This window comes from Phasianus colchicus, chromosome 5 (genome assembly GCF_987193195.1).
Source record: "Phasianus colchicus chromosome 5, bPhaCol1.hap1.1, whole genome shotgun sequence".
Taxonomy (NCBI): domain Eukaryota; kingdom Metazoa; phylum Chordata; class Aves; order Galliformes; family Phasianidae; genus Phasianus; species Phasianus colchicus.
This window is the reverse complement of record NC_143440.1, coordinates 15,981,240-16,005,913: the sequence shown is the minus strand read 5'-3', so window position 1 is coordinate 16,005,913 and position 24,674 is coordinate 15,981,240. Positions and strand designations below refer to the sequence as shown.

Genomic DNA, 24,674 nt, shown 5'->3' with positions numbered 1-24,674 from the left:
GACTACAGCCTTACATGTTGTCATGAAGCTGGTACTCGAGAGGAGGTTGTATTTTTCTAGAGCCAAAAGTTGGAGACAGGCATATGGAATTTGTTCAGATGTTGAAACAAGAATTAAGTGTATTTGGAATGATTTTGAGGTAAATGTGGCTTGATAGCTTCCACTGACAATTCCGTGGACAGATTGATGTATGCATGTGATGACTGGAAAAAAATCCCTTCACTTGTTTTGATTCAGCTTGAATATATTTTGGCGTGTAACTTGGGAAGGAGACATTTTCATGGCTTAATTTTAAATTGAGTAAGTCAGTTTCCCTAAGACGGGGGGTATTTAGAATTTTCCGATGTGGGCATATTCAGGCTCTCAGTATTATTATGGCTCAAGCTCCCACTTCCTCTCCATGCCTTTTTTTTGTCCATGGGCAGAAAGCCTGGCAGAAATGCTATATTGACCAAAGCAGGGAAGATAGATGTACTATGTGGAACCCTGTTATCTGCCCTTCTAGCTTGGGATACCTGCATCTTTTTATATAATCAGTAGACACAGGCACTTTCAGAATATGACTCATATGGCCTAATCACAAGCCTAAGTTCTGGTGGGATGTAATTATCAAACAGCAACTGTGAGGTCCTGCAGCAAATTTCTGAAAGCAATGTAGAGCTTTTACATTCTATCACTCCTTTTTAGATATGTTCATGCTGCATGTTGACACAGTATGTATTCATGGAAGGGCAGTCATGAGTGCTTGTGTAAAAGCAATTACGTCTTAGCTGCAAGTTCAGAGAAATTAAACTGTTCTAGGCAATAAAACAGACCATCTAATAAACAGGGCATATAATAATAGATTTGCTATAGGGAATTATCAGTAATTAGGAAACCCAATTCCTCTACTGTACTGATTTTAAATGTCAGTTCTAGCGATTGTTCTATTATGGCTGGTTTATGCTATGCTATTCATATAAAATATAAGAAAATCCACAGCATCCTGCTGTTTTTGATTACCTTATAACCAACGGAGGCACATTTGCATTTGATATAACATCTGCTTGTTCCTTTTCTCAGAGATGTTTATGCTGAATCACAGTCTGCCATTGAAACTTGTTCTGAGGCAGTGATATTAATTTATAGACCATCATCCTTTTTCCATATGAAAGCAGTCCTTCATTTAGCAATATAAAAAAGGCAGTGTGTGATCTAAATCAAATGATTTTTTTTGTAATCTTTAGGCTAAGAAGTTAATAAAAATCGTTTCTTTCAGCAATCTATGTCCATGTTCACAACACAGTTCTTATTTTGTTTTTCAGCTAGCTTCTCAGTTTTCAAGCCATCTTCTTACTACCTCATTGTACATACTTCTTTTGGGCTTCAACTGCAGATTCAGTTGTCTCCGGTCATGCAACTGTTTGTGACAGCGGATCAGTCAGTCCAGGACCTTCAAGGCAAGTGTCCACTGAAGTAGGAAGCAAAACTATGCATTTCCACAGCTTTTGAGTCATATATTCTTTACATGGGTGGTAATTCATAGACTTACATAATGGCTTAAGTTTGAAAGGACCTTGAAGTTCATCTAGTTTCACCCTCTTGCAATGGCAGGAACACCTTCCCCTAGATCACATTGTCCAGAGCCCCAGCTAGCTTGGTCTTGACTACTTCTAGGGATGGGAAATTCAGAACTTTTCTGAGCAACCTACTTCAGTGTCTCACCACTCTTATGGTGAAGAATTGCTTCCTAATATCAGATTATGGAGATGATCTCCTGAGGCAAAGGATACCATCATGAAGGCTATTCATCTTCAAGATTTTAGGCTTAAAATAGGTCTCCTAAACCTTCAGTACTTACAATAAGCATCAGTGTTAGTATGAAGAATCTGGTATATTAGCTTCTATCTTCAGCGTTTATAATCAGCTGTCTCTTTCCCTTGCAGAATGAGAATGAATAATAGAGAAAATGTTTACTTTTTCAATAGGTCTTTGTGGAAATTTTAATGGAATGGAAGGTGATGACTTTAAAACAACCAGTGGGTTGGTAGAAGCTACAGGATCTGCCTTTGCAAACACATGGAAAGCTCAGTCCACCTGCGCAGACCAAGTAGAAAAGCTGGAAGACCCCTGCAGTCTCAGCATTGAAAGTGGTGAGCATACTAATAAGACAAATAAGCTGCTGTATATTACTGCAACTGGCATAGAAAAGTTGCACTATGGCATTGATGTACTTTGGAGGACTGTCAAACTAATAATTCAATTATTTAAGTATGTATGCATACCAGCACTGATTTCACATCAAATTAGAGTGAAAGTTTAAGATCTGATTCAAATGGAATCCATAGCTAGAAGACAGGGAAGCAAGGTCATTATTATTTTTCCTTTTTACCTGGAAAGGCAGGTTGTACATTGTAGTATTATTTCTTCTTATGTTTAACTTGGCAGTGGTGGTCCGCAAATGAAAAGAGCTGTCACAAATTTATTTGCAGCAGTAAGATAAAATTTTTGATCTTATGATTGTATTTAATGCTAGATATCTGAATCATAGAGTGGAAGTACATGCACAGTGACTGCATGTAGTTCCTCCACTTCCCAGTATTCACAGTTCTCTCATCTGTATTGTTACATTGCAATTATTTGATGTAACAATATATTGGTGTAACAATATAACTAGACATGGTACAAGGAAGATGAGTGAATGTAATTAATACAATTATATTATAATACATTTTTTCTTTTTTTTTTTTTTTTTTTTGCAGCAAATTATGCTGAGCATTGGTGTTCTTTGCTGAAAAACTCAGAGGGCCCATTTGCAAGATGTCACTCAGTCATTGATCCTGCAGAATACTATAAGGTATTGTAATCTTGCACTCTTCTTAGTACTGCTTTGTTTCAGATGGGTGATGGAGACATTAATCAATGTATCAATTTGAGGCATTACTGAATAGTGTGACCATAAAACCTGGCAAAGTTTTTGCAGCTGTTAGTCAAGCAGCATAGTGTATGTGGAAAGGATATTCAACAGATACAGGTATACACAGAAGTGTAAGTAATGCTTACCTGAGCAAAAAAAGAAGAGATTCCTATCTTTGCAATGTTCTTAGTACCCAATCTGAGCTCAAGTTTTTTGAAAATCTTCATAGATCTGGTTGACAGTTTGCCATTATAATTTTTAATTTTTGTGGACCTCTGCCTTTCTAAGTTCTAACTGAGAAAGGGTGATATCAAAATCCTTTATGGAAAGTGTTGTTAGGAGGCAGGCTACTTCATAAAGATTCAAGAGGCCTGGCTTTTTAGTCTGAATGAACTGTAGCAACGCTTTCAGTCTCTAGGCTTTATCCATTCCTTCCATAGTTCTCTGATCAGAGGAATTAATAAAAACGACAATGGAGAAAGAACGCAGGATATTTTATAGCAACCAAGTTGGAAGAGCCAGTTATTTTCCTCTGATCTTTTTGACCCTTTCATTCCTTTTTCAGAGATGTAAATATGACACCTGCCTCTGCAAGGACAGTGAGGAGTGCTTGTGTGCTGCCCTGTCCTCTTATTCAAGAGCTTGTGCTTTCAAAGGGATCGTACTGGGTGGCTGGAGACAAAGTGTCTGCTGTAAGTAATGAAACTGTGATCCCTATGAAATTAATTAGCCACCAGAAATGAACAGGATTTCTGTGCATTTGGTTCTTCGTGATCTTGATGTTAAGGGATCTGGAGTATCTTAAAAACATCCATTGGAATTAAAATAGGCAATGCTTGTGATGTTTACTAATTCATGGTATGTTCCTTAGCTTTTATTTGTTTGTGACACATATTTCAAACTTAGAAAGCAATATTTTTCACTTTCACCTTCTTTCCCTTCTTTGAATAATGCTATTGTGATCTTTGACTAAATGACTCCATTCACAGGAAGGGATTGTAGCTTTTACATTGTGTTCGTATATCATTGTCTTTGCTTTTCAACAATATTGGTGGGAATCAGAGCTTGTCTTAGTGTGCTCTGTTTCTGGTTGTCAATATGTGAAATAAATGAGTATGAAATTAGCAACTGTTGGTAGCAGTTAAAAAGAAATCTTCAACTGATAAACTAAATCAGAGTAGTACTACTTATGAGTTATGGTAATTTGTACTTCAGTAAAATCAAAAGGAATACTTTTACCATTACATGCTGCACAGCTAAAGAAGCCAAAATAGAAACATCAAGGTTTCTTTGCACTTCTTTTATATGAGTTTGCTTTTTTTCCCTCCAGCTGATGAAGTGTCCGCTTGCCCAGGAAATCAAGTCTTCCTCTACAATCTTACAATGTGCCAGCAAACCTGTCGTTCCATTGCTGATGGTGAAAAGTACTGCTTGCAAGACTTTGCTCCTGTGGATGGCTGTGGCTGCCCAGATAATACATACTTGGATAATCAGGATACGTGTGTGCCCATCTCCAAATGCCCATGCTATTACAAGGGGTCGTATCTGGAACCTGGAGATTATGTTACAAAGGATGGAGAGCGTTGGTATGTTTTATTGCCTCTTCCTGTTTGTTGGGATAAAAGCCATTTTAAATTACTTTTTAAGTGTAAGCCATTTGGCTATTAATTATGCTTTAACAAACACTTGTAATGTGATTCACACTATCTTCATGTTGAGCAAAATATCTTCCTGTTGCAGTGTAGTTTATTAATAATTGAGAAGTACGGCTTTGAGTTGTTATTACTGGCTTTCACAAGTAAATGTGAACCTGAAGTGGTACTGTCAATAGGTCTTTTTTGAACAAAAGGAAAAAGGAAGATGAAAGGCTAGCTTTTGTGTTTTATTGTTTGCCTTTCTGTCAGAGACCAATTACTTGTCTTTCATTGGATGAAGGTCCCCTTAATAGGTATTTACTGTATCATTTGAGAGCAGCTTTCACGAACCTAGAATTTTCAATCTTGATGAACCCTCTGACAACTGTTTACTGTATGAATCATAAGTGCAAAATGTGAAATACTTCCTTCTCTCCCAAAGAGGGTAAGAAAAGACACAAGCCAACAGATATGCAGCGTATGAATTGAACAGGCAGAAAATTTATTGCGTTATCCAAATTAAGGCTTTGGTTTAAATTATTATCTGTTTACTGAGTCATTGCAAAGCATTGATTAATAGAATAGCATTCATTCCTTAAAACACCACCTTTATGCATTATGACTGAAATCTCTCCACACCTTTTCTACAAGTGAGAATTCATGAGTGCATTTCAATAGAGTTCACCTTGAAATATCATCAATTATGCAGGATGTCTAATCCTTAGACTGAAATTGAAGATACTGAGCTTACATGGTTTTGAATTTCTGTCTTACTTCACTTCTTTCCTAGTGTTTGCCGAAATGCAAAGGTCCAATGTACTTCAGTGACAATGAGAATGAAAAGTAAGTGACATTCTGTAAAATACAGAGAAAAAAGATTAAAAAAAAACAAATAACCCAAGCTCCTCAAACCCCAGATTGCACTTTCCTCTTGAATTCTCCATTTATTTGTTTTGCTTGTTCATTTTTTTCTGTGAAACAGTTGTGCATTTTCACTTTGTTCTGTCTTCACAAGGATAGACATTACTTAGGGTTTGTGTCTCAGTGACTATCACCCTTCACATTTGTTTTGGCTTCTCTTGATTCACCTAAATCAACAATATACCTTTCAGGTATAACAGAATGTCCTTCAAACAAAACCTACTTTGATTGCAATGCATCCCCAGACTGGACTTCACAAACACCTGTACAACTTCGCTGTGGTACTTCTCCAACTGATCTTGTATGTATTCAGTTATTCTCCATGCCACATTTTCTTTATTCAACATAGCATTTCAGAAAAAGCAATCGTAACTAGCGATTTTCATTTTCCTTTCATCTTTTTTTTTTTCCCCAATGATTTCAATCAGCTATCAATATCACTGCAATTCCACTCTTCTTTACCTTCCTGTTTGTTTTTATCGTGCTTATGTGGGATTTAAGTAGAGATGTTCCACCAACTAAAATATGATTCAAATTTACAAACAAAAAATAAAACAAAATACCTTAAGAGCCTAGAAAGAAAAACCTTATGAAACAATTTGTCATGGGACAATTTGGTTATAAATGTTTTTTGTAACAAAATGAAGAATTGAAAGAAAAATTTAGTGCTTATTCCTAAAGTACCAATTTTTCTTCATATTCCTTAGTATCAGGGTGAATGTGTCTCAGGCTGCGTGTGTCCTGAAGGTCTGTTTGATGATGGTAGAGGGGGCTGTGTTGTGGAAGAGGACTGCCCATGTATTCATAACAGCGACTGGTATAACCACGGGCAGAGCATAACAGTGGACTGTAACACCTGGTATGTTGGTTTTCTATATTCTTTTCTAGAACATATTCCACATAGTAAATTAATAGTCATGCAGTGGTTATGGTGGCTGCAAGTATGATGTCTTTATTTTCAGGCATATTTTTTTGTTTGAGAAAATACAGATTGTACAGAAAATATTAGGGTAACTAGCAACTTCTGCTTTCAGTAGGCGTCTCTTATTAGGAAAGCATATTCAGTTTTTAGACACTTACCAATCTAGTCACAGTTTTAGTCACTTACCAATCTAAAATATGTCAGAGCCAGGGCTAATAGGCTAAACTATTGCATTTGATACGTAAGACACTAAGTAAAACCAAAATGGATGTTGTGCACATTATCATGTATCAGGTATCAGGTATGTTCTGCAGTTTTCTAAGCAACACGCTGTTGGTGAGATCTGAAAGGTCAACTCTCCCTCTCTTCTAGTACCTGCCAGAAAGGTGTCTGGAGCTGCACTGAAAATGTGTGCTATGGGACTTGCTTGATATATGGAAGTGGCCATTATATCACCTTTGATGGAAAATTCTATGACTTTGACGGAAGTTGTGAATATGTGGCTACTCAGGTAATGCTCATAAGAACTGAACTGGAATCTTAGAGTGCTTTCCAATGGCCTTCAAGATCTATTTTTCTTTCTGATTTTGTTATTCCTTATTAACTATTATCACTGTTCCTGAGATGATTGCAGATTGTGCCAAGATAAATTCTGTATATTTAGCATAGTCGAGTTGTGACTCTTTTCTTCTTTTACATTATTCATAAATTGCATGTAAATGGACTAGTTTATAGTGAGAGTTAACAGTTTATCCTCATAATCTGAAATAAGTAAAAAGTCTGAGTTTACAAAACAAAAATTTGAAGATATGTTCCTCATTTGATTTGTTTCCCAGGTTTTGTTATACGTGACACTTTGCATACTAAATACATGCAGAGATGTATGTGTATCTGTTTGTGCATCTGTAAAAACATATGTATTTAGATAGTAAAAATGAATACGCAATGGATATTTCTGTGTTTGTAATTATTATTATTAAATTGAAATAGAGTTGAAATATTTTTTATGCTCATTTGTTCATTTATCCACAGGATTATTGCGGTGACAAAAATTCTGGTGGCTCATTCAGTATCATCACAGAGAACGTCCCTTGTGGAACTACAGGAGTCACCTGCTCAAAAGCCATTAAAATGTTTATAGGGGTGAGTAATGAGTATTCAGTGAGTGTATATTCAAGTATTTCATAGAAAATAGTGCTCCAAATATATACAAAGATACAAAGCCAGCTACAATAGGTAAAGGTTAAAGACCCTGTCAAAGTAATGTGTAAAGCTGTAGATTCTCAGTTATTGAAGTCTGTTCAAGTTGTCTCAAACAAAGGTGCTACGGTGCTTTCTGTCATCCTGGAAAAAGTTATCCAACAGACTCTGATCCCTTAGTTTCAGTCTGAGCTGCACCCTTATGAGTATTTAATTATTTATTTCATCATAGAAGTTAGTGTTATTCTTTTTGTCATCTTTTTACCATTTAGAAAACTGAATTGAAGTTGGAGAACAAGGATTATAAGGAAATTCAGCGAGATGTTGGTGATGATGTGTATTACCAGAACAAGACAGTAGGTCTCTACCTTGTTATTGAAGCTAGCAATGGTGTGATGCTTATCTGGGATAAGAAGACCACTGTTTTCATCAAACTGACTCCTGACTATAAAGTAAGTTAGAATCTCTCTGTCTTTTTCTGAAACAGAAGTATGTGTGAGATAAGGAAACATAGACAATCTTCTTTTCTGACTGTGAATTTAATCCTACATCTCTGCACATTGATGATTAGCTGATGTTCCTAAAACATCTTGGTGGGGTTCTACTAGAGTTTCTAACATGACAGAAGATGAATAGCGTATGATTGCTTTAAAGCTAAGTGTTTAAGACCTTCTGAGTTTGTGAATAATAAGAGCCAGACACCTAGAGTAATTCATGGGGATCTGAATTGGCTGTGTTTGCACTCAGAAACCTGTATAGAATCTGAGCCCAGAGTTAAAACCAGTCTTCCCACACAGTGTCTGGAGATGGGTCAGATTTCTGAAAATCAGCATGCTGAATTATAGAGTACTACGTTCATTGTGCTAAATGAGGAGGTACAGGGTTTCATAACAGGATCAGGCTGTTCCTTCAGAAAGTTGGAGTGCCTTTATTAGCACTACTGAAAATTCACTACTGCAGATTTAGGTTGCTAAATTCTTTCTTTCAAGAAAAATGAGCGCCTCTTTTTTGGTTGTCGTGGATAAAGAAGTGATGCCAGTTACACAATGAAATTCTCTCATGTTTATATTAATAGTATTTATGTTATAATTGAGAATAATGAAAAATAAAGGAAAATAAATTCATTCTTTTCAGCTGAAAGAAGCTTAGTCACTCTTTAGTCTTATAAGTGGAATGAAAAGACACAGACACAGAAATATAGTAGGTACAATTGGTTTTAAAGAAGGACAGCTGAGTAGTTTGCTGAGTACACAGTCAAATGAAATTTTAATTTCTGTATAAATGATTTACAAGTAAAGATGAAAACATCTCATTTGCAGGGAAAGTCTGTTGTACATTTTAATGTGAATGTTTTTTTCCAGTATTATGATAGAGTCTGTTTCTCACTTCCATGATATGTTTAATAGCCATGGATATTGTCATTTCCTTTTACAGGGGAAAGTGTGTGGTCTGTGTGGCAACTTTGATGACAAGTCCAACAATGACTTTACAAGCAGGAGTGGGCTGCAATTGACAAGTGCTTTGGAGTTTGGGAATTCCTGGAAACAGTCATCTGTGTGCCCGGATGTCACAGAAGAGATTAAACCCTGTGATCTGAAACCACATCGCAAGCCATGGGCAGAGAAAGAATGCAGCCTTATCCTGAGTGAAATCTTTAAAATTTGTCATTCCAAGGTTTGTAGATGGCAGTAAGTGATGGGATAGCACAGTGCATTTCTGTTACTGCAGGAATATGAATGAATAGATGGTTAAGCAGACATATCTTCAGCTAAGTCTTCAGTATAGCTAGAAGTGTCAGCATATTTCATCTAGTCTTTGTCAAATTAGTTTGAGTATCTGTTACAACTTCATTAGCAGAGGTGCTAGCCTCAACTCTAAGACCTCATATTTATCACCAGTTTTTTGCTGCTACTGCTGTGCAGGTTAGCTTCGTAAATCTAGCTTGAATAGGTGTCTGCTGCAGTTGTACCCTTTCCTGTAGAGAAAATGTCACAGCTATAAATTCTGAGAGATCCTGCAGTCATCAGACCCATCTTCTGGCAGAACCACGTACTGTACTTGAAATGTGACTTCTGAACAGAGTGCTGCTCCTGTTAATATTCAAACTTTAGAAGTTACTTACTTGGAAATCGCTGACTGTGCAGTTTAAACAAGCTTAACTATTAGTACTATGCTATAAATTGTCATAGCACATCTCTATTTCTTGTCTCACTCCTGAAGTATACCAATGTTGACAACAATTTGTTTTTACTTCATGGTGGAAAAGTCACAAAGAAAAAAGATTTTCACTGACTTAATATGTGTGTCTGTATTGATTTCTTCAGGACCTAAAATCCAATCCAAATATCTCCTTTTCTGATCCCAAGCAAAAATGTTCCAATGTTTGATGGGATAAACTCCAAAAACTGGCAAGCACAAAATTATTTGCTTTGTATTTGCAATGAAATGCAGCCTTTCTGAGACTGATGGCTAGCAGAGCTTGCTGAAAAACTAAGTCTTGACTTGCATTCATCCAACTTGATATTGAGAGCAGTAGAATGGAACTTTGCTAGAAGATGTCTTAAAAAAGACTTTTTTAAAAATCTTAACAATTTATGAAGATGTTATATTACTTCATACTAAATACATGAAACAATTTCTAGCCTATACTGTTCAGTAGTTCTTAGAAACATTCTTATTCCTGTCCAGCTCAGTTCCCATTATCTCAAAATATGTCTCAGGCTTATTAGTTTGGAGATGGACTGTGGCATCATTTCTTTTTCCCATAGGTGAACCCATCTCCTTTCTATGATGCTTGTGTTCACGATGCCTGCTCTTGTGACAGTGGTGGAGATTGTGATTGCTTCTGTTCTGCTGTTGCTGCATATGCACAAGAATGTACCAAAGCTCAGGCCTGTGTCTTCTGGAGAAGTCCTGATATATGCCGTGAGTAACAGCTAAACACATCTGTATCTTTCTGTCTGCTGTCAGGGACCCTATTAAATAAATTATGAATATTGCAGGGCTGTGCTTGCTCTTGTGACTTATCTTCACAGCATTTCAGGGAACAGACAGAATTAGTAAAATTTTTATAGCAGTTATGTTTTATTTTTGAGAGGTGATGGTGGTTTTAGGAGTTTTAAGGCTATATGTTAAGTGGTCCTTTTGTTTTGCTTGATAATTGATGAACTGCAGCTCCTGTTGTCCTTCTTCTATTTGCACAAATGATTCAGAATTGGCTTTTTTTTTCAAAGTATATGGAAGTACTCTTGTGTAGGTAAACCTAATCAGTATTGACTGTATTAAGAAGTGTCCATTAATAGTGTTCATACCAGAAATCATAAAATACTGTAAGACAGTATTTAAATTGTATTTTTCTTCCCCTCCAAAAAAGTGTTCAAAACCAAATTTTGAGATTCTTAATGCTGGAAATGGCAATTTAATTGTAAAAATTTATTCTGGTTCAAAATTAAGGCTAGTTAAAGTTTTCAAGTGTAAGAAGTTGGTGATACAGAAAATTTCCTTCCTCTATCCGTAGTCAGCTAAGCTGAATTATTTTAATTTTGTATCCATAATATCTCATATGCTTGTTCCTGACCTGCTGGAGGTTACTCAGCCCATGTCATACAGCAAGGTAGAGCTACTTTGAGTACATATACTGCAAGAGATTTTATGAATTTGCTAGTACATAGGGGAAAAAAGCTCACAGAAATTTGCCCTTCATTAGAAATATAAATAAACACTAATTCTTGGTTTTTTTGTGTGTGGTTTTAATCAAACGTTTGTTTTCTCCTGCAGCTAAAGTGTTTACTATTAAAATCCCAGATTTTAATCTCAAATTTTGATATAGTCTATGCTTATGTGTAATAGAAGGAAGTCTATTTACAAGTCCTGTACCTCAAGATAATTTTGCAAGCTTGACTTGTGGATTAATTTAGCTTTTATGTTCAAACATCTGGGCTGAGCTTCATTGTAACAACAACAACATTTTTAATCAGCTTTCCTTTTTTCTCATCAGCAATATTTTGTGACTACTATAACCCTCGTAATGAGTGTGAATGGCACTATGAGCCTTGTGGCAGCAATGTCGTGACCTGCAGAATGATTTATAATGTCAGCACCAACTTCTCAGTTCCATACCTGGAAGGTAATAAATTCCTTGCCATTTCAGTCTTCTATTTCATAAAACTTTGTCAAAATGCCTTTAACAACTGTGGATTAGTCATTTAACTTGACAAGATATTCTTAATTCTGTTTTTTGAATTTGTGTCTCCAGTCATAAATACATTTTCATATAATTTAGTCTATTATTTATTAACTCCAATGGGTGATAGCTAACAACCCCAAAATTAAGTCTCTGCTTGGATAGTATCCTGAAACATAGAATTATTACACCACTACACCATTTTTAATCATATCTAAGAGCTTTTCAAGAAATGGAAAGCCTTTTACGTGATAAAGAAACAAATTACTGGTGGTCGTTTTTTTTTAAATCTTAACATTATTTGTATGTTTGATAACTGGAAAAGAATTTTGTGTTATGGGAACTACAGTAGTCCAAGAATATGACTGAGATTACAAGTATCTTCTATTTTACTAAATGATAAAGTTGGATAAATCAGGCATATTTTTGTCCTTCACAGAAGTTTGGCTTTATGATTTTAATCTTTGAACTGATGGTAAGTTTAATAAAAAGCAGGAACAAAAGTGTATTTGCATGAGAAATGCAATGAGGACTGACAGATAATTTACAACATGCAGATGGAATTTGTTTCACTGGTTGAGGGGATGGAAAAATGCAGGTAATTTTTCTGTTTGTGGTAGAGATTCATACTCTACTGATGACACATAAATAAGTTCCAGTATTCCAACAAATGTGAAAACTTCATTATTGAATCATAGAATCACAGAGTTGGAAACAACCTGTAAGATCATCTAGTCCAACCGTCTTCACACTACCACTGCTACTACAAGCTACTAAACCATATCTCGCAGCTCCTCGTCCAGACGCCTCTTGAACGCTGCCAGGGATGGCGACTGCATCGCCTCCCTTAGCAGGCCATTCCAGTGCCTGACCACTCTCTGAGAGAAAAAGTTCTTCCTTAAGTCTAACCTAAACCTCCGCTGGTACAACTTGTGGCCATTTCCCTGGATCCTTTTTGCTGCCTAGGAGAAGAGGCCAAACCCCTCTTCACCACAACCTCCCTTCAGGAAGTTGTAGAGTGCAGTGAGGTCTCCCCTGAGCTCCTCTTCTCCAGACCAAACAATCCCAGCTCCCTCAGCTGCTCCTCATAAGACCTGTGCTCCAGACCCTTCACCAGTTTCGTTGCCCTTCTCTGGACATGCTGCAGGGCCTCAGTGTCTTTCCTGTAGTGAGGGGCCCAAAACTGAACACAGTACTCGAGGTGCGGCCTCACCAGTGCTGAGTACAGGGGGATGATCACCTCCCTGCTCCTGATGGCCACCCTATTTCTAATGCAGGCCAAGATGGCGCTGGCCCTTTTGGCCACCTGGGCACACTGTTGGCTCATGTTCAGCCGAGCATCAACTAACACCCCCAGGTCCCTTTCCTCTTCACAATCATCCAGCGACTCGTCCCCAAACCTATAGCGCTGCATGGGGTTGTTGTGGCCAAGGTGCAGGACCCGGCACTTGGCCTTGTTGAACCTCATTCCATTCACCCCAGCCCAGCAATTAAGTCCCTCTGAAGGGCCTCCCTATCCTCAGGCAGATCACCACCTCCCAACTTGGTGTCAACTGCAAACTTACTGAGGGTACACTCAATCCCTCGTCTAGGTCATCAATAAAGATATCAAACAAGGTAGGCCCCAGTACTGACCCCTGGGGGACACCACTTGAAACAGGTCGGCAGCTGGACATCACTCCATTAACTACTACCCATTGAGCATGGCCCTCTAGCCAGTTTCTTACCCAAAGGAGTATGTACCTGTCCAGGCCACGGGCAGCCAGTTTCCCCAGAAGAAGCCTGTGAGAGACCATGTCAAAGGCTTTGCTGAAGTCTAGGTAGACTACATCAACAGCCTAGATAGACTACATCAACAGCCTGTTGAATGTTCATTACTGAATGCATATCCGTATTTTTCACAAAGGGATTCTTGATAAAGTGATCACATTTCAATATCTGTAGAAAAATCAGTATGTTTGTGTTCTGCAGCTCAACACCACACAGATGTTCATTCACTGCACTCTGGAAGAGAGAATTGGGGAAAAAAAGTGGAACTTGTTGACTGAGATTAAAACCTTTTACTAAGGCAGATAATGGGAAGAGAAATAATAGTGATGATAACGTGTGTGTGTGTGTAATTACAAAATGAGTGATGCACAGTGCAGTTTTTCACCACCCACTGACCCATACCCAGCCAGTCCCTGAGCAGTGGCAGTCCTGCCCTGGCCAAATCCCGTCTTTTGTGTGATGTATAGATGAACTTGTATGGTATGGAATATCCCTTCAGCCAGTCCAGGTCATCTGTCCTGGAGCTCTTCCCTCCCAGCTTCTTGTGCATCTCTGCCACTTCACTGGCAGGACGGTAGATGAAGCTTCAACATCCTTGGCTCTGTTCAGCACTGCTGAGCAACAACTAAAACATCAGTGTATTATTAACATTGTTTTTCTCCTAAAGGCTAAACTAGCATCATATCATACACTGTGAAGTAAATATACTCTGTCCCAGCTGAAACCAGGACAGGTTTTTTGTGTGTGTTAAAATAACTAGTTTCCCATAGATCATAAAGGTTGCTGCAGTATTTTGAACTAAGAAAAAATATGTCTTGGTTTTCATGAGTATATTCTTATTTAGTTCTCTCAGTATTATCAATGAGGATTGCTTAAGCCGTTTGAAGAGGCTAAGTGTCCAAGGATTGATTTTGATTCAAAATTTTTGATCTCTTTGACTATTCCTGATTCAGTGAGAATCATTTACTTTCAGAGGATATACTGTTATTTAGTTAACTCGTCATACTTTTGTTCACTCTGTATTCTGTGCTACTTGCCATCAACAGGTTGCTACCCCAGATGCCCTCATGAAAAGCCCATTTATAATGAAGAGACAAAAGAGTGTGTGGCTGCAGATGAATGCTGGTGTTACCACAACGGTAATCCTGTTATCATAGGTGGAGAAATACCAACAGAAGAGAACTGTACAAAATGGTAAGTAAAAATGCAAAAACATTTGAAGTAATTCAGGAGATAATATGTGTACGCTGAGCCCCTCGTTTACTTTATTGAGCCTCAAGCATGTTTTTTAGTAAGTAGAGATGCAACTTATATATTCTATACAATCTCTATAAATATATTTTATAGAATATAATATATTCTATATTATATATACAAATCAGAGGAACAATGACATATATTCTAGATGAGACAATCTCAAGAAATTCCACTTCCACTACATACGAGTTCAAAATTTTTCATCTATAGTTTTACAGATCCATGATAATACATATTTCAAGATGATTGTGTCTTTCTGATAGGTTTGTTAGTAGAATCATTAAATGTACTCTTGAAAGTGTCATAAATGATACAATGGCAGAAAGCCTAATTGTGTCTCTGGAACAGTCTTCTGATTCTCGTGGCTTTTTGGAAAGAGGGGGGCTTCTCTGCCCTGTATTCTCATTTAAGACAAAGATTTCAAAGTCACAGTACTCTGAAATAATCTGTATTATCCCTGAAGGAGGTAACTGACTCCTAATTGTTCATTACCAGAACCATACTAATGGTGGAATTGACATTTATGAATCCACATCGTGATCAGAAACAAAAATAAATACATAAATAAAACACAACTACTCATAAGAGCAGCTGTTATTACTGCGGCATTGCAACTTGCAATACAAAACGGGTCATAATAGTTTAAGATGTTGCACTTAAGGAATACAAATGGTGACTTAGTTTGAATGAAGTAATGATAGGTAGTATTAGAAGACGTTACAATCAGAAACATATCCAGCAGTATAAATGAAGATCAAGTGACAAAATTTTACATTTCTGTGCTCTTGGCTCTGGTAGCCATTAAACTTCTATAACATCTTAACTTTTGAAATTTTTGCTCTTAGTATCTGTCGCCCCTCAGGATCCATTGAGTGTACACCAATTCCAGGTAAATAATGTTTTTAGTTTTTTTTAATTAAGAAAGTGGAGGGGGGCGGATTGTGGAGAAACCATGGAACCACTGTATCTATCTCTACAAAGGCTTTCTGACCAAAGAAATTTTGACAGCAATTCTGTTGAACTCTGATGCTAGCACTTCTTGTTCAATCTTTTAATCACACACTATATTTCTTCTTCCTATGTCTCATATCCAAACTTGTGGATTTCACTACAAGAGTTTACAAGATAAATTAATATGACACTAGATCTAAGCTCCAAGTGTAGCACTCAAAGGAGCATGCATGATACATTTAAGTATTTATATCCTTGGCAAATCCGCAAGTCTTTTTTTTTTCCTTTGTCTTCTACTTCTGTTTTGCTTTTTTTGTCTTCTCCAAATAGTCGTGGTAGAGAGAGAACATGCATGCTGAACTCTTTCTTGCAGGATGTCCTTGTGTTATCAACGGAACAAGTTATGATGTGGGAGAAACGGTTGCAACAATAAAGGATGGCGACATATGCACAATATATGTTTGTGCAGAAAATGGATCTGTAGTTATTGGAGGTTCTTATCCTTGTCCATTAACTACCTCACCTTCAACCATTACAACCTCTCCTGGTACAAATACTATTACCACCATAGGTAAGTTTTCAAGAGAGATGCACATTTAAAAATAACTTTACTTAAGGAAAATACTTTAAAGATCGAATGTACAAGTGTGCAGACTTATCATAGTTGACAAAGCTAGAGTGGTACTTGCAAATAATTTTGTTGCATTTCACTGAGGAAGATTTTAATGCCTTGAGTTTATTTACCCCTCATGGAAGAAATTGTGACTATAAATGTATAGGATTCTATCTTTTGAGTATTCTGTGGAGATAATAGAAATTGTCTCAGCAGTCACAGCAAAAATTGTAATTAGGATGTTTAAAACTAATATTATGTTTTTCTGAAACTTACAGATGATGAAGTAATTTTTTTTCTTTTCTATTTCAGTTACCACAAGTCCTCCAGTAACTACAAGTAAGTTTTAAGTATAAAAACTAGTTGACCATAAAATGCCAAATGATGAGTAAATTAAAGGTGACCACTACTGAAAAACATTTTCAAAATAAACCAAAAAAATACTTAAAAAAAATGAAATTGCAAAAATTTGAGATGTATAAAGAGGCTTCAGATTGGTGATTCTATTTTGATACAAAGCTTCTTGTTGAAGAAACCAGTCATATTTAACCAATTTTAGAATTATTTTCTCTCTCAAAAATGGCAAATTGAAATGCATTATGTTAGTCATCAATGGAGCTGAATACAAAATTAACCTTCTCAGAATGTCTTCTGTGAGCTCTGACACTGAACCTATGTCTTTCATTGCAGCTCCATGCCTTGGATTAATCTGTGATTGGTCTGAGTGGTTTGATGTTAGTAATCCTGAAGAAGATGGTGGTGACTATGAAACCTATGAAGAAATAAGAAAAGAACATGGAAACAAAATATGTACAGCTCCTGAAAATATTGAATGCAGGGCTAAAGACAGTCCTGATAAAACCTTAGAGGAACTTGGCCAAAAAGTGGAATGTAATGTTACGTATGGACTCATCTGTAAAAATGAGGAGCAAGATGCAAGTATCTGGCATCTTTGCTATAATTATGAAATCAGGGTAAACTGTTGTGAATGGCATGAAATTCCTTGTGAGACTGCAAGTACACCGAGTTCAACACCAACTGCATCTTCAGTCACCACTGGAACAACTGTGCCCACTACGACAACCCGGCAGTCAACGACAATTACCTCAAAACCAACACCCACTGCAACCACCACAAGCCAACCCACACCTTCAGTAACCACACCAGTAACTTCAGCCTCCACAGGTATTTAGCAGACAATTTTTCTCTTTCCTTACCTTGCCGTAAGATAAATAACAGACTGTCAGCTACTTAAAGCAGATACTGAGCAGTCACTTCACTGATTTTGAGCTCTGTCCCTTTCCTGGAGAGAACATTCTCAGATACGTGTGAAATTAGAGTAGGCCTTGATTTGGTATATCATCATTTTAGGTATTGTCTGGCAGAACTGTGAAGAATTTCTTCATTTCACTTTCTCTCTGTCAGTACTGATACTTGTCTGTGGCTGTAGATCTAGGAAGAAAGGATTCCCTTGCAGCCTTTTTGGAATGGTTTCACCCTTCAAAAAGCCACTTGCTGTGAACCTCTCCCTCAGGCTGCCATTGCACTATGGAGAGGTGACATAAACTTTAGATAACAACATATCCCTCGGCTTACTTCATTCCTTGACCACAGCTTCCCTTCTCAGTTCTCTCTCTCCAAGACAGCAAGGTGTTATGAGTGGTAGGGCTGAGATGGGAAGAACCATAGGGCTTTTTTTCTCCATCTTATCCACTGGTGTGGGATTTTTCATTTAGTGAGAATCCCAGCCAGGCAATGTAACAAACGTCTTCAGTAGAAAAGGGCGTGTCTTAACCATGTCTGTTCAGATTTGATCCTAGTCTGCTTTCTGGAACTGGGAAGTAAAGGCAAATAATACAGGCCTTTGCTGCAGAAAAAAATGGGCTGAGCCAGCTGTAAATTTGTGGCTGTTAACTCCTGCTGTGTCCCACTCATACATATGCTTGCATCTTTACCTGTTGTTTCTGTCCCTATTGTTCATAATTATTCCTCTTGTTGATGTCTCCCAGTATCAACCACTGCTCCCACACCAACTCCATCAGAATCTCCAACCAGTACTGCCACCACAACACCCTTCAGCAGCAGCACCCAGGGAACTACTCAGACTGTTCCTGGTGTATCCTCATCCACTCCGACATTTACAAGCACAACCTTACCAACAATAGTAACTCAAACCCACTCGCCTCCACCTTCACAACCAGGTAATTAATTGCTCTGTGTTGTCATGTCTTGCCTTGGTATGGGAGAAATTGTCTATTGGCACCTTAATTTATGTCTTCACTGCAGTACTCTGAAGAAAACAGTTTATGCAGATTAAAAAAAAAGAACAAAGAAGTCTCCAGAACTATAGGGTACTGAGCTCTCCATTTAGCAGAGAGAGTGCACAACATGTTTCTGGATGTCAATTCCTATTCCTTGATTATCCTGAGTGCGAGGATATTTTTTTTATGGTACTACTGCCTACCTTAGGCCAATACAGTGCTGATGGAAAGTCTTACTTTTGCTGCTTTTTGGGCTTTGTCCTTCAGCTGGAGAGAAAGAACGTACATCCTATTCCTTCTGTTGTGATGATTTGGGCTATTTTACAATTCATCTGCAGTTCTGGCTCTCTGAAGGCTGATTTTCCCTAGCGGGGTCTGGGAAAAGATTTCAGCCACCTCTTGGCTTACCTCTTGCTATGGAGTGAGACTCTGGGCAGAAGGTTCTGCCAGAGTTGCTCTCCAGCTTTCCCCACACTGCTAGGAAGCAACCCATGATTTTGGATGCAGCGTGCATCAAGTGCCTACTTGCTTTATGATTGTGATTCTCTCCTGGATTTGGATTTGCCCGAGAGAAAGTTGTGAGAGTCCTTACTTGATTATGCTCTACCCCATATGCTGCTCTTAAAGAAGTTTTTTTGCACACAGCAAGCCCCAAACAGAACTTGCTATATTTATGGAGGGAAGACACACATAGCTCAACAGTGCCTGAGTCCTGATGTTGTACTGGTGTGCTCCATAAGGCAAAGAAAGGGAGGCCTGACCACACTAATGAGCTTTGTTGCGGCCAGGGTTGGCTGACTAGCGTAGGTAGGTGAGTAGCAGAGTTCAAAGTGCACCTTTGCGTGCAGTGGAGGCCCAGTAAACCACTAGTAACGGTGCTGGAACTAACATTGGCTGTCTCTGTCTCCAACGTTCCTGAATGTTATTCTTGTTGATGTCTCTCAGTGACAAATTGTGAATGCATCTGGACAGACTGGATCGATTCGAGTCAACCAGATAGATCTGATGTGAACAGTGGAGACTATGAAACCATTGACAAAATAAACAACTCCTCCTTGGAATGCGTGAAAGCTGAGAATATTTCATGCAGAGCGAAGGATTACCCTGACATTTCCCTAGAAGAGTTAGGGCAGAAGGTTCAATGCAATGTAAACACGGGGCTTACCTGTAACAATAAGGATCAAGAAAACAACGGCAATGTTTCATACTGCCATAACTATGAGATCAGCGTCTGCTGCACACCAAACAAACCAGAGTGTATACCAACTCCGGAATTTACCACGGCAGTCAGCACAACAGTGTCACACTCAACCACTACAACCATAGTTTTCACTTCAACTGTGTCAAGCACAACTGCCCCGCCAACAACAACTGGGTCTGCCCCCACTACCACCTCTGGCACGACGCTCTCCAGCAGCACCACCAGCAGCACTGTGAGCACTACGCCAGTTACTGGACCACCCTCATCCATCTCGACTTCAGTCAGCACATCCACACCTGGGCCAACTCCCACCACCTCCGTAACGACTACACCCACGACAACGGAAGGTAATGTCTGGTCATCGCGTTATGTTTTTTCTTGTAGGCATTCCCAGTTGCAGCTTTGCTTAATGAACGTGTGCCCCATGCTAGTTCTCATGCTTTCACTTTTACCGTGATAAGAATTTGTTTGTCTTCTGCAGAAAGACCTGCAGATGAGGATAAATGGCATGGCAAGAAAAAATGCAGCAGAGTGGTTTTCAAGTCATGAGAGGGGTATAGAGAAGACTCTGCTTACTTGTTGTAGGGCCACATAGCTTGGAAGGAAAGTAGTTGTGGTGGGAATGGATTTCCTGCCCTGGGAACAGTGGTGTCTCCATGGAATAGAATGTGACAGCAGTAGTGCAGGAGGAATGAAGACTAAGGATGATTGGAATGCATTCAGCTGGCTTAAGGGCTGCGGAGTTCTTCTAGTCTGAGCATTGTTTTCCCTGTGCACACAATGGTCAGATGCACCATTGGTCATAGGTTTAGTGTTTGCATGTGTCTCCGATGGAGGTTGTACGAAACCTTGGTGTGTAATTGCTGAACAAAACTAATAATGCTAGTAAGATGTACAGCTTTCCAATTCGCTGAACTTTGTGGGCTTCTGGTTGTGGATTTTGATGATCTCAGTAGAGAAATGAGGAATGAAGGAGGAAATACAATTTGTGTTTCTGCAATGATGAATCCCTTTGTTATCCCAGGTCCCACTTCCCAGACCTCCACGAGTACGAGCGTGTCAAGTAGCAGTGCCCCGCCAACAACAACCGGGTCTGCCCCCACTACCACCTCTGGCACGACGCTCTCCAGCAGCACCAGCGGCAGCACCATGAGCACCACGCCTGTTACTGGCACGCCCTCATCCGTCCCGACTTCAGTCAGCACATCCACACCCAGGCCAACTCCCACCACCTCCGTAACGACTACACCCACGACAACGGAAGGTAATGTCTGGTCATCGCGTTATGTTTTTTCTTGTGGGCTTTCCCAGCTGCAGCTTTGCTTAATGAACGTGTGCCCCATGCTAGTTCTCATGCTTTCTATTTTACCATGAAAAGTTTTTGTTTGTCTTGGGCAGAAAGTCCCTTGTTCCCTTACTTGCACGGCTCTTTAGAGTTTATTTTATCCTGTAATGTTCTACAACAACTTTGATCAGACAGGAAGTCCTTGTTATGTTGCTTTGAGTTGCTTTCCTACAGGTGGTGAGGTCTTTCTTAGTTTGAACCCTGTTTCAATATGGCATGGAGCTCATTTTTCTGACACTTTGTTTCAGGTCCTGTTGGGCTGTGGTTTTTCTGACCTTCTTCCCTTTCTACTGCTGCTACCCCTCTGTGCTTTTTGGCCACTGGCATGACATTTTTCTTCTGGGAAAAGCATGTTTTCCCTGGAGGGTTTCACGGGATAGTCCTAAGATGGAAGCTTGGCACTTATCGCCATCAACAACTGTGTGATCCTCCCATCTGTTATCATTTCCTCCAAGTGATTCTGTAGTTCCTAATTGTTTACGTTTACTGATGTCCAACTGCAGTAGACTGCACCTTTCCAGAGGACTGCATCTGGACTGACTGGATCGATGTGAGTTACCCAAAGTATGGCCCAGAGAATGGTGATGATGAGACCTTTGAAACTATTCAGAATAAGATCCCTTCATGGAACTGTACGAAGGTTGAGAATATTTCCTGCAGAGCTGAGAAATTTCCAAACGTTCCTATAGAAGATTTAGGGCAGAAAGTTGAATGTGATGTTAACACAGGACTCATCTGTAACAATAAGGATCAGACCCCAGGGCCTGTGATACCAATGCCAGTCTGCTTGAACTATCAGATCAAAGTCTGCTGTACTCCCCCATTAAGTCCAGAGTGCACAACAGCAATAACGACTACAACCAGAGGAGAAATCAGCACAACGGTGTCCCTCTCACCGACAACAAGCACAATTTACACTCCGAGTGTGTCAAGCACAACTGCCCCGCCAACAACAACCGGGTCTTCCCCCACTACCACCTCTGGCACGACGCTCTCCAGCAGCACCAGCGGCAGCACCGTGAGCACCACGCCTGTTACTGGCACGCCCTCATCTGTCCCGACTTCAGTCAGCACATCCACACCCAGGCCAACTCCCACCACCTCCGTAACGACTACACCCACGACAACGGAAGGTAATGTCTGGTCATCGCGTTATGTTTTTTCTTGTGGGCTTTCCCAGCTGCAGCTTTGCTTAATGAACGTGTGCCCCATGCTAGTTCTCATGCTTTCTCTTTTACCGTGATAAGAATTTGTTTGTCTTCTGCAGAAAGACCTGCAGATGTTGATAAATGGCATGGCAAGAAAAAATGCGGTAGAATGGTTTTCAAGTCATGACTGGAGTACAGAGTAGACTTCGCTTACTTGTTGTAGGGCCACATAGCTTGGAAGGAAAGTAGTTGTGGTGGGGACGGGTTTCCTGCCCTGGGAACAGTGGTGTCTCCATGGAATAGAATGTGACAGCAATAGTGCAGGAGGAATGAAGCCTAAGGATGACTGGGTTGCATTCAGCTGGCTTAGGGGCTGCGGAGTTCTTCTAGTCTGAGCATTGTTTTCCCTGTGCACACGGTGTATCAATGCAGTATTGGTCTTAAGAACAGTGTTTACATGCGTCTCCCATGGAGGTTGTACGAAACCTTGGTGTGTAATTGCTGAACGAAATTAATAGTGCTAGTAAGATGTTCTGCATTCCAGTTCTCTGGATTTCGTGGGTTTCTGGTTGTGGATTTTGATGACCTCAGTAGAGAAACAGGGAGTTAACAGGGAGGAAATACAATTTGTGTTTCTGCAATGATGAATCCCTTGGTTATCCCAGGTCCCACTTCCCAGAGCACCACGAGTACAAGTGTGTCGAGTACGAGCGTGTCGAGTACAAGCGTGTCAAGTAGCAGTGCCCTGCCAACAACAACCGGGTCTGCCCCCACTACCACCTCTGGCACGACGCTCTCCAGCAGCACCAGCGGCAGCACCGTGAGCACCACTCCTGTTACTGGCACGCCCTCATCCGTCCCGACTTCAGTCAGCACATCCACACCCAGGCCAACTCCCACCACCTCCGTAACGACTCCACCCACGACAACGGAAGGTAATTGTCTGGCCATGCTGTCCCGCGTTCCCTTGTAGAGGGATAGGTGAAGGCCTGTGAGCACCTGAACTTAGGCTTTGTGTATGGGCTGAGGGCCGGGAGTGATTGCTGAACGTTCCTTAATGGAGCAGGAGCCCAAAGGTAGTCGTGCATCTTGGTGTTTGGAGGCTAGGTGAGTGCCTTTGTCCCGGGCAGAAGGTCCCTTGTTCCCTCACACCGCGTGTCCTAGGAAAAGGTTTTGGCAGCTAGCGGCAGCTGGTTGTCTTAGGCCGCCAGTGGTCTGACTGGAAGTCTTTGTTTTGCTGTTCCATCTAGAGGGAACATTCCCTTATGAGGCGTCCCGTGTAGGGGCTGTGGGCTTTTGTTGTGGGCGCTGTGGTTTCTGGTGCTTGTAGGTCACGGACGTTCAGACCTTCTGCCCTTTCTTCTCCTGCGTTAGTGTTCAATTCTTTTTAGTTCCTGCAGTGATTCTCTGTGGGTCGTGTGCATGTTCACGTCCTGCTGATGGAGCATAAGTGTTTGATTGGAAGGCAGACGTTTCTGTACCATGGGGTGTTTCTAAAATGCTTGTTGAGAGCAGATGGAAGGAGGCAGCCTTCTGGCCTGTGGCGTGGGCAGCCGAGTACCGTAGGAAAGCAGTTGGAGCTAGATGGCATGGCACGGGACAATGCGGTAGAACGGTTTTCAAGCCGTGAGAGGGGTATAGAGAAGAGTTTCAGTAGTTGTACTGGAGCCCCAAGTGAGCTGGCAGGAAGTTAGTCGTGGAGGGAATACAGGCCTGAGAGTTTCCTGCATTGGGAACGGTGGTGTTTCCATGGAACGGAACGTGACAGGAATAGCTAAGGAAGAACGAAGCCTGAGGATGATCGGAGCGCATTCAGCTGGCTTAAGGGCAGGGCTGTGGAGTTCTTGTAGCCCGAGCATTGTTTTCACCGTGCACGCGGTGGTTGGATGTTGGTCATAGGTGTGGTGTTTGCATGTGTCTCTGAAGCAGGTTTTTGGAAACCTTGCAGTTATAAGTCCTGAATGACACAAATACTACTAATGAGACTGTCTCCTTTCCTACACTCTGAAGTTCCCGGGCTTGTGGAGCTTGATGAACTCAGTAGAGAAATGAGGAATGAAGGAGGAAATGCATTTTGCCTGCTTGCAATGATGAAACCCTGTGTTTTCTCAGGTCCCACTTCCCAGAGCACCACGAGTACAAGTGTGTCGAGTACAAGCGTGTCAAGTAGCAGTGCCCCGCCAACAACAACCGGGTCTGCCCCCACTACCACCTCTGGCACGACGCTCTCCAGCAGCACCAGCGGCAGCACCATGAGCACCACGCCTGTTACTGGCACGCCCTCATCCGTCCCGACTTCAGTCAGCACATCCACACCCAGGCCAACTCCCACCACCTCCGTAACGACTACACCCACGACAACGGAAGGTAAT

At 40.2% G+C, this 24,674-nt stretch overlaps 1 protein-coding gene across 1 annotated transcript in view; it reads left to right on the top strand.

Moving 5' to 3' along the window:
• MUC2 (mucin 2, oligomeric mucus/gel-forming) overlaps positions 1-24,674 on the top strand; it is a 66,172-nt gene that overhangs the window by 10,411 nt on the left and 31,087 nt on the right. The window contains 25 exon segments of the mRNA XM_090141996.1: positions 1,305-1,439; positions 1,968-2,132; positions 2,742-2,836; positions 3,462-3,588; positions 4,227-4,482; positions 5,321-5,373; positions 5,643-5,752; positions 6,159-6,310; positions 6,746-6,884; positions 7,406-7,516; positions 7,846-8,025; positions 9,008-9,247; positions 10,342-10,498; positions 11,571-11,699; positions 14,573-14,720; positions 15,629-15,672; positions 16,108-16,305; positions 16,660-16,686; positions 17,038-17,532; positions 18,357-18,548; positions 19,554-20,156; positions 20,834-21,073; positions 21,658-22,287; positions 22,968-23,237; positions 24,415-24,669. Coding sequence (XP_089998122.1) covers positions 1,305-1,439; positions 1,968-2,132; positions 2,742-2,836; positions 3,462-3,588; positions 4,227-4,482; positions 5,321-5,373; positions 5,643-5,752; positions 6,159-6,310; positions 6,746-6,884; positions 7,406-7,516; positions 7,846-8,025; positions 9,008-9,247; positions 10,342-10,498; positions 11,571-11,699; positions 14,573-14,720; positions 15,629-15,672; positions 16,108-16,305; positions 16,660-16,686; positions 17,038-17,532; positions 18,357-18,548; positions 19,554-20,156; positions 20,834-21,073; positions 21,658-22,287; positions 22,968-23,237; positions 24,415-24,669 — 5,151 coding nt within the window.